Source organism: Micromys minutus (assembly GCF_963924665.1).
Source record: "Micromys minutus genome assembly, chromosome: 33".
Lineage (NCBI taxonomy): Eukaryota > Metazoa > Chordata > Mammalia > Rodentia > Muridae > Micromys > Micromys minutus.
Window position 1 is genome coordinate 9,926,576 of NC_137968.1, and position 13,123 is coordinate 9,939,698.

The following is a 13,123-nucleotide window of genomic DNA, read 5'->3' on the forward strand; positions in this document are numbered from 1 at the left end:
TGTCTAGTGTAGAGGTAAAAACGTTAAGCACAGCAAGGAAGCCAGGGTGCAAGACTGTATTTGCTTTCTGTACTTCTGAGAGATCATCTGTATCCAGAATATATAAAGAACTCACAAAACAACACTAAACCAAACAACCCAGTGTATAGATGGGTGTGAAGTGAACAGGTAGCTTTCTCAAGATGAAGGACAAATGTCTCATACATACAGAAAAAATGGTCAACATGTTTAATGTGAAAATTCAAATTAGATCTACACCGAGGTTCTACCTGAGCTACTCGGGATGGCTGTTACCGAGAGAACAAGGGGCAACAGATGGACGTGGAGAGGAATGTGGAGAGAGAGCGCTCACTCGGTGTTGGCACACACAAGTCAGAAATCAGAACAACTGTAAAAACACCTCTACCATCTGATCCAGTCTAGCCTGGCCATAGGATGGAGGAAACCAAAGATGCGTACACCCAGGACAGCACTATTTACAGAAGTAAAGACACCGAATGAGCCTAGACGCCCATCAACAGATGAGTACATGAAGGGAATGTGGTACACACTCCATATTCAACCGCAAGGAACAAAATTATCCACCACAAAGGAATGGACGTGGACGGTCATCACCATGTTAAATACAACTAGCCAGACTCAGACAAATACATCATGTATTCTTTCGCATACAGACTCTACACATACACACATTCACAAACATGCATGCACAAAGACACATGTATATGCACATACATGTAGACACACACACACACACACACGTATGTAAGTAGAGATATGAAAAGGTGATTAAAAGATAGATGGCAATGTAGGAAGAGAAAGGATAAGGGAGGAGACAAAAAAAACCCAATTCTTTCCATGCAAACTAGATTTAAATATGGATGTGAATATTTATATATTTGCATATATGTCTACATATACTCTACAAGGTAAGAAAAGTCATGTGAAAAAAGCAGATCAACACTGTTTTTAAAATATTAGGCAGGATGTGAAGATATGGGGATCTATTGAGTAGGTGAACATTAACAGTACAGGAAACAGTAATGTATATACTAACTCGAGTAGCAGCTAACATAAACTTGATTTAACAGGTCATTTGCAAGAGTGTTTTGAGATTTCCATCTCAAAAGATGCTCAAGACTCTGAGCATCTAAAAGCAACCTGGAAGAACTTGGCACTTCCTTAAGGAAAGAAAATAATTGCAAAACAGGAATTACTATAAGGGGCAGAAATAGCGTGGTTAATTGATTCATCAAACCTCTCAGTATTTCATGTTATAGAAATCCACTTAGAGTCTGAACGAGGCAGTTTTAGTATAAGCACTAAGTGATAAATTTATCATCAATTAGAGCTGTACATACATAGCCTTTAAAACCCACAATCTTACATTTTTGCTGTAGTGGCTTGTGTCCTCATGCTAATTATATTACCCAGAAACCTGTCTGTGGTGTCCTGCCCGTGTTCTGCCCGCAGGACTAAAGGAAGCCTGTCCCTACTTGGTTTTTGACTGGTCAATAAAGTCACCAGTGGATTGGGCTTCCCGGGAAATGGCCACAGAAGGAAGGAGGAGGGGCTTCCACCATGAGGAGGGCCCTGGAGACAGACCATTCCGGAAAGGTGCAGAGGGTGAGACAGCTGACATATAGACGCAGGGGAAAGTGAGCCCAGGAGCAAGGGGCCAGGGCAGCAAAGATAAAATAGATTTAGTGAGTATTAACTTAGGAATAGCGGAGGAAGCATGGGTTAGCCACATGGAGTTAGGGAGTGGCCCGACCACTGAGCTGTTTAAGGTATGTAAAATATAAGGCTGTGTATGCGTCTCTTTCTCTCAGGAATCCACAACACTGGGGCGATAGCTAGCACTCGTCAGAAAGTCTAGAGTGGATTAATATAATACTGCAGATTTTTACTGCCAGTTTAAAATAAGCTATAAATAAAGCAACAACTGTAGCTAACTCACACAACACAACTCCTATGAAATATTACATAACGGCAGAGTGTACAGTTAGCTATACACTTTAAAAGTTTCTCAAGGTGCAGTTTTAAAACAAGTATTTTCTCCTTAGCAAATAAAGTCATCTGTGCTTTGCCCTTTTCATGACTGTTTCATTACCATGGCCTCTTGCTTACACTGTGGCTTGGACTTTGAGTCAGACTCTTGCTACTTTAACTGTGGCTAGCCTCAGAGTTGCGACTCCTGCCTCCTCCACTCAGGGGGTGGGAAAGCAGGTGTGCACCCCCAGGCTTCCTGCACGAAGTATGTCTTCCAAAGCAATGTGCTTTACTACACAGCAACCGCATGAGGGTTTGGGAGGCTACTTTGAAGGCAATGCCAAACCTCTTGCTAACACTGACTTATAGCACGAACCAATCAATGTAACCCGCCGACGCAAGGTAATGAATGGGGTGCTCGAAGTGAAAAGCACAGTTGGGAGGTGATGAGTGCTTGCGCAGACCGGAAATGCTGCTGTGCTTGCGCAGACCGGAAATGCTGCTGTGGATGCGCAGACCGGAAATGCTGCTGTGGATGCGCTGACCGGAAATGCTGCTGTGGATGCGCAGACCGGAAATGCTGCTGTGGAGAATGCTGCCTACCTAGGGCATTGAAGGTCGCAATGTGCTCCCACATGTCCTCCTGCTTGCCGCAGTGTGGCTGCCAGAGGAGAGCGTCCACGTCATGGCGTAGACAGAAGCACGGCATTTCTTTAGGGTCCACAGTGACTGAGAACAGGTACTGGTTGCTGCCAAGATTCACCTAAAGGGACAAAAATAAATTTAGTCAAAAGTCAGTAATGAATGAAAAAAAAAATCCTGACATACAACATCATCTCTAAATATTTTAAACTAACTTTTCCCCCTCATTCTTCCAGCCTCGTACTTGGCAATTCTCCTGTCTCAGCCTGGAATTTCACACACGTCCCGGCCACCATGCCTTGCTTGTTGTATACTTGGAGGACTTAACTGGGTTGATTCTTCATAAACTCACGAAGGGATGTGTTTGTGTTTACACCCATCTGAAACTCAGGTAGGCCGTGATGCACTTGGGACTCAGCTTGTCCAAAGTGAAGGTGGTTTTAAGTTGCGGACAGGAAATCTCTGTTCTTAACCAACGCGCCATCTACCCCTCAAGGTTAGTTTAACATATGACATGAAAGACCCAAAGGACAAAAAGAAAAGTTTATTTTCTTAAAAGATGCATTTATTATATATAGGTACACTGTAGCTGTCTTCAGACACACCAGAAGAGGGCATCAGATCTCATTACAGATGGTTGTAAGTCACCATGTGGTTGCTGGAATTTGAACTCAGGACCTCTGGAAGAGCAGCCAGTGCTCTTAGCCGCTAAGCCATCTTTCCAGCCCAAAAGAACAGTTTTAAGTCACAGAATACAAGCATTAAACTTACTAATGTTAGCCTGTAAATATTACCAAGAATAAGCAACAGCTACTACAACGTAAAGACATACTCTGTATAATGGGCCTGAGCTCAGTACTAATCTCCACAGCCCATGACGGGCTGTTATCTTTATGTAATGGCTGTAAGTACAGTCTTGAGAGTCTGAGTAACTGGTTCTAGCCTATAAGGAAAAAACACAATATTAAAACCTCAGGCCTACTTACCAAGTGCTCCGCTGTGCTCCTGAATTAGTGTTAATATCAATAATACTGTTAGCAGCTGCTATGGCATCACTGGTGCTTAAGGAACTCCTTCCACTACAAAAACCATCATCTGAGACTCACAGCTGGATCCCACTTACAGAGAAGCTGCATTAGTACAGATAGTCCGCAGCCATATTCTTCAGCGGCCGTCTAATTGTTAGAGCTTTCAATACCAAGAGAAATAACATCAAATGTAGGTGCTGGGTTTAGGGTTAGATTTGGGGTGCCCAGTGTGATAAATGCTAATCTGATTCTATAAACTTCACAGTACTTCAGAGAACAAAATGTTGGCTGAGAAGCTGAGACCTGACTTGTACTCCTAAGGGGAGTCCTGAAAGGCTGTAGTGTAAAGATTTATTGGTCTCCAAGGCAACCTGGGCTCTCAGACTCCAGCCTCAGGAGAATAACAGGGAAGCAGGGCTGTTGGGTAGGCCCAGGGCAAACTCTGCACAGCACGGAAGGGCTGACGTGTTCTCACCACAGCTCATCTCTTCTTTCCCTCGCTCTGGCCAGTCAGTGGCCAAGTGAGTGGGTCTGTGAGGAACGCCTCGGTGGATCCAGCCCTTGCTGGATCTTGCTCATGGCGGCTGCTTTCCTCTAGATTACCGAGGGCTTCTTCAGAAAGACAAACCCAACTGAGATAATGCACAGGTGGACCGCAAGAGGATTTTCATAAGATGGGCTTAGCTTCGTGAGAGACAGGAGAATTACCATCACTGATTGCGTGGCTCACTCATCCACTAGCCTGCTGTGCATGACTGGAGGGCAGTGAGAAAGGCACAGATCAGAGAAACCATGGGCTGAAGGGATATTGGAGGAGCTCAGCCAGGCGAAGAGGAGCCTGCAGGTGGAGGTGTCCCGGCATAAGCTCCCAATCAGACGCCTTCTCTTCTGCCACTTACTGATCCACACTTGTGCCACGCAGTATGTCGGTGTGCTGTGATCACAAGCCCCGAACTCCACACTCTGCTCACTCCTCAGGACAGACCAACCGTCCCGTTTCTGAAATATTTATGCTCGTGAGCCTAAGAGATCCAGAACGCTAAACATGCTTGATTTCAGTAGTGTATTTCAGGAAAATATACTATACTAAATTACTATATTAAAATACTATATTAAATTATAAAAAACTACAGTGCAGACCAGTTATGGAAGGCCAAACACTGTCACCCAGAACACCCACACTGTAGGTCTCTGGAACTTCTGAACATTTCTTTAGAAAATAAAAAGATAATTTGGGATTTTCAGATGGCATGATTACCCTGGATTATCTGAATAGACACAATGAATTCTTGAGTTTCCTTCTAAGAGGGAGGAGGTCACAAAGGAGGAGGACAACAAAGGAGGGCGGGGCTACAGGATGGGACTAAAAGCCAAGTAATGCAAGCATCCTTTAGAAACTAGAGAGGCGAGTGAGTCAGAGGTGAGCCAGTGGTGAGCCAGCGGTGAGCCAGGGACATAGGACTGTCGAGGACACATTCTGACTAGCCGCCGGGGTGCAGACTGATCTCTGCTGAGCGCGCAAAAAAGTGCGGTCCCCCGGTTCCCCCTCCCCACCCCAGCTTGCTTCAGGGAACCCATAACCCAGCATCTGGCTATTCCCAGCCGGACAACAGGGAGTGCAGAACGCGCACTCAGACCACCTGCCACCAGAAACAGCAGTGACCAGCAGTGATCCAGGGACACAAGACTGACAACAAGATGGCAAGAGGAAAGGAAAAGAACAAACCCCAGGGAAACAAAGACAACCTGGCAACACCAGTACCCAGCTCTCCCATCACAGCAAACAGCAGGATGCCAAACACTCCAGAAAAATAAGACGCAGACCTAAAATCATACCTCAAGATGATGAGAGAGATCCTTAAACAAGAACGGGAGGAAAAGAATAAAGAATTAGAAGCTTTTAAAGAAGAAACAAGAAAAACACTCAAAGAACTCAAGGAACTAGAGGAAAACAGAACCAGAGATGAAGGAATGGAAGAAGGAATTTAAAACGAAAATTGACAAAATAAAGAAAACACTAAAAGAGACAAATCTAGAGGTAGAAAACCTAAAAAAAAAAACAGGAGTCACAGACGCAAGCATTTCCAATAGACTACAAGAGATGGAAGAGAGAATCTCAGAGGCTGAAGACAACATTGTAAACATAGACAAAACAGCCAGAGAAGATGCAAAAACCAAAAAGCTTCTAACCCAAAATGTCCAGGAGATCCAGGACACAATGAGAAGACCAAACCTAAGGATAATTGGAATAGAAGAGGGCGAAGAATATCAACTAAGAGGCACAGTAAATATCTTCAACAAAATCATAGAAGAAAACTTCCCTACCCTTAAGATGAGATGACCATGAGCATAAAACAAGCCTACTGAACTCCAAATAGATTGGATCAGAAAATTCCTCCTGACACATAACAGTCAAAACACCAAGTGCCCAAAGTAAAGAAAAAATATTAAAAGCAGTAAGGGAAAAAGGCCATGTAACATATAAAGGAAGGCCAATAAGAATCACACCCGATTTCTCAACAGAGACTATGAAAGCTAGAAGATCCAGGACAGACATCGTGCAGACCCTAAGAGAGCACAGGTGCCAGCCAAAGCTGCTATACCCAGCAAAACTATCAATCACCATAGATGGAGAGATTAAGATATTCCAAGACAAAACTAAATTTACACAATATATGACAACAAACCCAGCACTACAACGAATTATAGGGGAAAAATCCAATACAACGAGGGGAACTACATCCTAATAAAAACAAGAAAACTCCTAAGCAAGAAAACCAAAAGAAGAAAGACATACAGGCACAATTCAACCTCCAAAAGCAAAAATAGCAGGAAACAGCAACCACTATTCAGTGATATCTGTTAACATAAATGGACTCAATTCCCCAATGAAAAGTTATAGGCTATCAGACTAGATACATAAACAAAACTGAGCAATTTGCTGCGTAAAGGAAACTCATCTCAGAGACAAAGACAGACACTATCTCAGAGTAAAAGGGTGGGAAAAAACATTCCAAGCAAATGGACTGAAGAAGCAAGCTAGAGTGGCCATTCTAATATCGAATAAAGTAGATTTTCAACCAAAACTTATCAAAAAAGATAAGGAAGGACACTTTTTACTCATTATAGGGGAAATTTGTCAGGAGGAACTCTCAATACTTAACATATATGCTCCAAATACAAAAGCACCAATATTCATAAAAGAAACCCTACTAAAGTTCAAAAAATACATTGTGCCACACACAATAATAGTGGGAGACCTCAATACCCCACTCTCACCAATGGACAGATCAGGGAAACAAAAATTGAACAAGGACACTGTAAAACTAGCAGAGGTGATGAACCAACTGGAATTAATAGATACCTACAGAACATATCATTCTAAAGAAAAAGAATACACCCTCTTCTCAGCACCTCATGGCACCTTCTCAAAAATTGACCACATAATCAATCACAAAACAAGCATCAATAGATATAAGAAGATTGCAATACTCCCATGCATCCTATCAGATCACCATGGTCTAAGGCTGGTCTTTAACATCAACAAAGACAACAAAAAGCCAACATGCACATGAAAACTAAACAACGCTCTATTAAATGATAGCAGGGTCAAAGAAAAAAATAAAGAAAGAAATTAAGGATTTTCTAGAATTCAATGAAAATGAAAACACAACATATCCACACCTATGGGATGCAATGAAAGCAGTACTGAGAGGAAAACTCATATCTCTGAGAGCTTCCAAAAAGAAACTGGAGAGAGCATACATCAGCAACTTGACAGCACAGCTGGAAGCTCTAGAACAAAAGGTAGCATATACACCCAAGAAAAGTAGATGGCAAGAAATAATCAAACTTAGGGCAGAAATAGACCAAACAGAAACAAAAAAAAAAAACCATTGAAAGAATCAACAAAACCAAGAGCTGGTTCTTTGAGAAAATTAACAAGATTGATAAACCCTTAGCCAGACTAACTAGAGGGCAAAGAGAGAGTATACAAATTAACAAAATCAGAAAGGAAAGTAGAGAAATAACGACTGAAACTGAGGAAGTTCAAGAAATCAGATCCTACTACAAAAGCCTATACTCAACAAAGCTGGAAAATCTGGAGGAAATGGATGAATTCCTAGACAGATACAAGATACTAAAGTTAAATCAGGACCAGATAACCCATCTAAATAATCCCATAACACCTAAAGAAATAGAAGCAATCATCAAAAGTCTCCCAACCAAAAAAAGCCCAGGTCCAGACGGGTTCAGTGCAGAATTTTATCAGACATTTATTGACGACATAATAGCAATACTCTCCAAACTATTCCACAAAATAGAATCAGATGGAACACTACCTAACTCATTTTTTGAGGCTACAATAACCCTCATTCGTAAGCCACACAGAGACCCTACAAGGAAAGAGAACTTTAGACCAATCTCACTTATGAACATTGATGCAAAAATACTCAACAAAATCCTTGCAAACTGAATCCAAGAACACATCAAAACGATCATTCACCACGACCAAGTAGGCTTCATCCCTGGCATGCAGGGATGGTTTAATATAAGGAATGTAATCCACCATATAAACAAACTCACAAAAAAAAAAAAAAAAACAAAAAAAAACAAAAAAAAAAAAACACATGGTTATCTCACTAGATGCTGAGAAAGCACTTGACAAAATCCAACACCACTTCATTTTAAAAGTCCTGGAAAGAACAGGACTCCAAGGCCCATACCTAAACATAATAAAAGCAATATACAGTAAACCAACAGCCAACATTAAACTTAACGGTGGGAAACTTGAAGCAATCCCACTAAAATCAGGGACTCGACAAGGCTGCCCACTCTCCCCCTACCTATTCAACATAGTACTGGAAGTCCTGGTCGGAGCAATTAGACAGCAAAAGGAAATCAATGGGATACAAATTGGAAAGGAAGAAGTAAAAACATTACTATTTGCAGACGACATGATAGTATACTTAAGCGACCCCACAAATTCCACCAGAGAATTCCTACAGCTGATAAACAAGTTCAGCAAAGTGGCCGGATATAAAATTAACTCAAACAAATCAGTAGCCTTCCTATATTCAAAAACAAACATGTGGAGAAAGAAATTAGTGAAAAGATACCCTTCACAATAGTTACAAAAACTATGAAATACCTTGGTGTGACTCTCACTAATCAAGTGAAGGACCTGTATGAGCAACTTCAAACCTCTAAAGAAGGAAATCGAGGAAGACCTCAGAAAATGGAAAGGTCTTCCATGCTCATGGATTGGAAGGATCAACATTTTAAAACTGGCCATCATACCAAAAGCAATCTACAGATTCAATGCAATCCCCATCAAAATTCCAACCCAGTTCTTCACTGAGTTGGAAAGAGCAATGTGCAATTTCATCTGGAATAACAAAAGACCTAGAATAGCAAAATTCATCCTCAACAGAAAGAAAACATATATGGGAATCACTATCCCTGACCTCAAGCTATATTACAAGGCAACTGTGCTGAAAACTGCATGGTACTGGTACAGAAGTAGGCACGTGGATCAATGGAATAGAATAGAAGATCCAGAAATGAGCCCTCACATATGTGGGTCACCTGATTTTTGACAAAGGAGCTGTAACATTTAATGAAAAAGGACAGCCTATTCAACAAATGGTGCTGGTCTAACTGGCACTTGGCATGCAGAAGAAGGACAATAAACTCTTTCTTATCTCCTTGTACAAAGCTCAAGTGCAAGTGGATCAAAGATCTCCACATTAAAGCAGATACACTGAAACTATTAGAAGACAAAATAGGGAAACCTTAGAACACATAGGCACAGGAGAAAATTTCCTGAACAGAACACCAATGGCTCGTGCTCTAAGGTCAAAGATTGACAAATGGGACTTAATGAGATTGTAAAGTTTCTGTAAGGCTAAGGACACTGTCAAGAAAACAAAACGGCAGCCAACAGAGTGGGAGAAGATCTTTACCAACCCCACATCAGATAGAGGCCTAATATCTAAGGTATACAAAAAACTCAAAAAGTGAGATACTAGAGAATCAAACATCCCTATTAAAAAATGGGGTACAGAGTTAAACAAAAAGTTCTCAATCGAGGAATATCGAATGGCTGAGAAACATCTAAGGAAGTCTTCAACATCCTTAGCCATCAGGGAAATGCAAATCAAAACAACCCTGAGATTCCACCTGACACCAGTGAGATTGGTCAAGATCCAAAACTCAGATGACAACAGATGCTGGCAAGGATGTGGAGAAAGAGGAACACTTCTCCACTGTTGGTGGGGTTGTAAACTGATACAACCACTCTGGAAATCAGTCTGGCGGTTCCTCAGAAAAATGGACATAGTACTACCGGAAGACTCAGTTATTCCACTTCTGGGCATTTACGTCAGAGACACTCCAACATACAACAAAGACACATGCACCACAATATTCATTGCAGCTCTATTTATAATAGCCAGAAGCTGGAAAGAACCCAAATATCCTTCAGTAGATGAATGGATACAAAAATTGTGGTACATTTACACAATGGAGTACTACTAAGCTATCAGAAACAATGACTTAACCAAATTCTTAAGAAAATGGCTGCATCTAGAGAATATCATCCTGAGTGAGATAACCCAGTCACAAAAGAACAGACATAATATGCAGTCACTGATAATGGGATACTAACCCCAGAAAGCTCTGAACACCCCAGAAACAATTCACAGACTGTGTGAATTCAAGAACAACAAAAGAATATATTTTAATTAAAATAAAACTGTATCACATCCCCCTTTCCTCCCTACAGCTCCCCCCATTTTCTCTCCTATCCCCTCAAATTAATAACCTCTTTTTCTATATTATTGTTACATATATACATATGTGTATGTACATGTACCCGCAAATACTTAATTACAACTTTGAAAAAATGTATTTGTATACTTTTATGCAAAAATGCTTAAAAATTTGTACATTTATCTTTGTTTTTTAAAATAAAGTTAAAAAAAAAAAAAACAAAAGAAACTAGAGAGGCAGGGAAGAAATTCTCCCCAGAACTCCACAAAGCAATACAGACAGACAGACCTGCCAACCCATTTTAAGACTTCTAACACTCAGTGACGCCGGAATGATTTGTTTTTTCTTGTTTTTTTTTTTTTTTTTTTTGGTCACTAATTCAGGCCATGTTTTCACAGTAAGAGTAACCCAAGATAGTCACCATGTCAGGAAATATCTATGTGTTTATTGAATGCTTCCTTTAAAATCATTTCTCCAAGGCTCACTACTTAAAAAGAGACCACAACAGTAAAAAGACTACGAGACTACATGAAACACCAACAACCAGATTCTTGCAGAATGTTCTGGAGGGTTCCGGAAACTGGAGTGCACAGGTTTCTGTGTGGCGTGTTCTGCTCTCAACACTGCTACCAAAGGCCTTCCCACATCACCCTGGCTTTCAACGCTTGGGACGATGTCCACACACTCCTGTCTAATACACATACAAGATGCTCTTTAGAGGACTGGCCTCCAGCAACCCGGCTCCATCTCAGCCATTTTCTCTGTGATTTCAGCAGTGCGACAAACATTTCCATGGGTTATCTTAACAGATGGAGAAGATCATATGAATAATGTACTTTCTGTTCTGACTAGAGTTTCTTCTCTTCATATGGAAGCTTGAATAATGTGGCATGTCATGATAGACATTTTCTTTTCTGAGGGGGTGTCCTTTCCATTGCTGTACTCAATAGGAAATTGCTCTATGACACATGAGCCACTGAGAAATGGATTCCTCAGTTCCCACATATCTTTGCATTATTTATTTATGGCCCGATCCTGTTAGACAGAGAACATACCACATCTATTCTCTTTGACTTGTTTTTGTTTGGTCTTGAATATATACTATTGTGGTAAGTGTTCTGTGATTCTTATCACACTCTATGTGGTTATATGCACACAGTCCTTGCATATGTTCTAAAAAACCAAACAGCAAACCCTAAACACTCTCTCCTGCCACACAGAGTTGCTAACAAAGCCTATGATGTGAAGAGAGGGCTCCGGTGATAGCAATGTTTAACATTACCACTCAAGGTCACTCATTTTGTTGGTTTGGTGACACACTGTTTAGGCAGTGCTACTCCTTTGGTGTTGCTGTATTTTTTTTTCAATTCCTAGTTTTATGCTTTTGTAATTTTTATTTGTAACGTGCAGCACAGTCTTTTTTAGTATGTCTTCGCCATGACAAGTTAGTTCTGTGTTTCTGGACCATGGAACACTTTTACTGTTTGTGTCTAGCTGCTGCCTAACACTACGCCTGGCGTCCACAGCTTCCTGGAGGACGACTGTGGCTCCCTACTAGACTCACTGCACTGGAGATATGGGAGGGACTAGACAGACTAGCATACGTCATGGTTTGTGGTAGGGGACATGGCTCGGAGTGAGGAATATACCTGTGCCAACTGGTTTTCTCTTTTCCTGTCTTCATCCAGTCTAGGACCTTAGCCTATCAGACCTTTCATATTCAGGGCAGGTCTTCCGACCTTAGTCACTCCCGTCTGGAAAACGCCTACACATAACACTCCTGAAATAGACTTAACTCATCTACATACTTCGGAATCCATTCAAAATGGCAGCCATAATGGAGCTGAGTTGCTACTTTCTAGGATAAAGGCATCAAGTTAAAGAAGAAAAAACACAGAAGTCAGATGTGACATTATCTACCATGGACGAGTGTCCAAGAAAAACAAGAACAAAGTGTTGAAAGGGCTCCAGAGTCCCAAACATAATTACAGGGGCCATTGAGTGTAGTTTATTGATGTAGCATTTGTGTAAAAAGCTCTGGTTTCAGTGCCCAGATATTTCTTTATCCTAAGTCAGGCATAGAAAGCATAAATCACAGTTTTCAATAGAAAACCTTATATCCTGGCTCTAAATAAAAGTTCACGGACTTTATAACTGCAGACAAGAGTAAACTGGGGCATAGCAGAAAAAGATGACAGCAGCGGGCAGATACATTGTCAGCAGAAGGTTACAATCAACAGTTTATTAGTACAGAGAATACAGAGAAAGGACAGGAAGAGCAGCTGAGGCAACCGATCATAGCCAATGCCAATCACTTCCCTCGTCTCTAAGGGCATCTGTAGAAACAGACAGTACAGTAACTGATGTTCACACTGTCACTGTGCAGGGATCAACAGAAGGTCACGTTTTTTAGGATGCTCTACATACAACATTGGACAAATAAAAGATCTGAGTACGATTATTGACAGGGATTTAAATACAGGCCTTGTATTAACTGTGAAAAATTAACCTAGACAACTTACTTCACAGAAACTCATTCCTTGTTAGTACCAAAGATGCACCTTATTGCCTGAATTTAATAAATCTTTTGTCCAATAAGATAAAATTTCATATTATTTGTATTTTCACATTCACTTTAGAGAAGCTTGAATTTAATGCTGAAGACTCTAACTAGAGTGAAATATTTC

General features: G+C 41.0%; 1 protein-coding gene across 2 annotated transcripts in view; it reads right to left on the reverse strand.

Annotated features, from left to right (window-relative positions):
* The window catches only part of NUDCD1 (NudC domain containing 1), a 47,962-nt gene that overhangs the window by 1,298 nt on the left and 33,541 nt on the right, over window positions 1-13,123 (reverse strand). For both annotated transcript variants that reach the window (XM_080909470.1, XM_080909469.1), the window contains exon 9: window positions 2,596-2,755. In XM_080909470.1, the coding sequence (XP_080765596.1) occupies window positions 2,596-2,755 (160 nt within the window). The remainder of the gene's footprint in view (window positions 1-2,595; window positions 2,756-13,123) is intronic.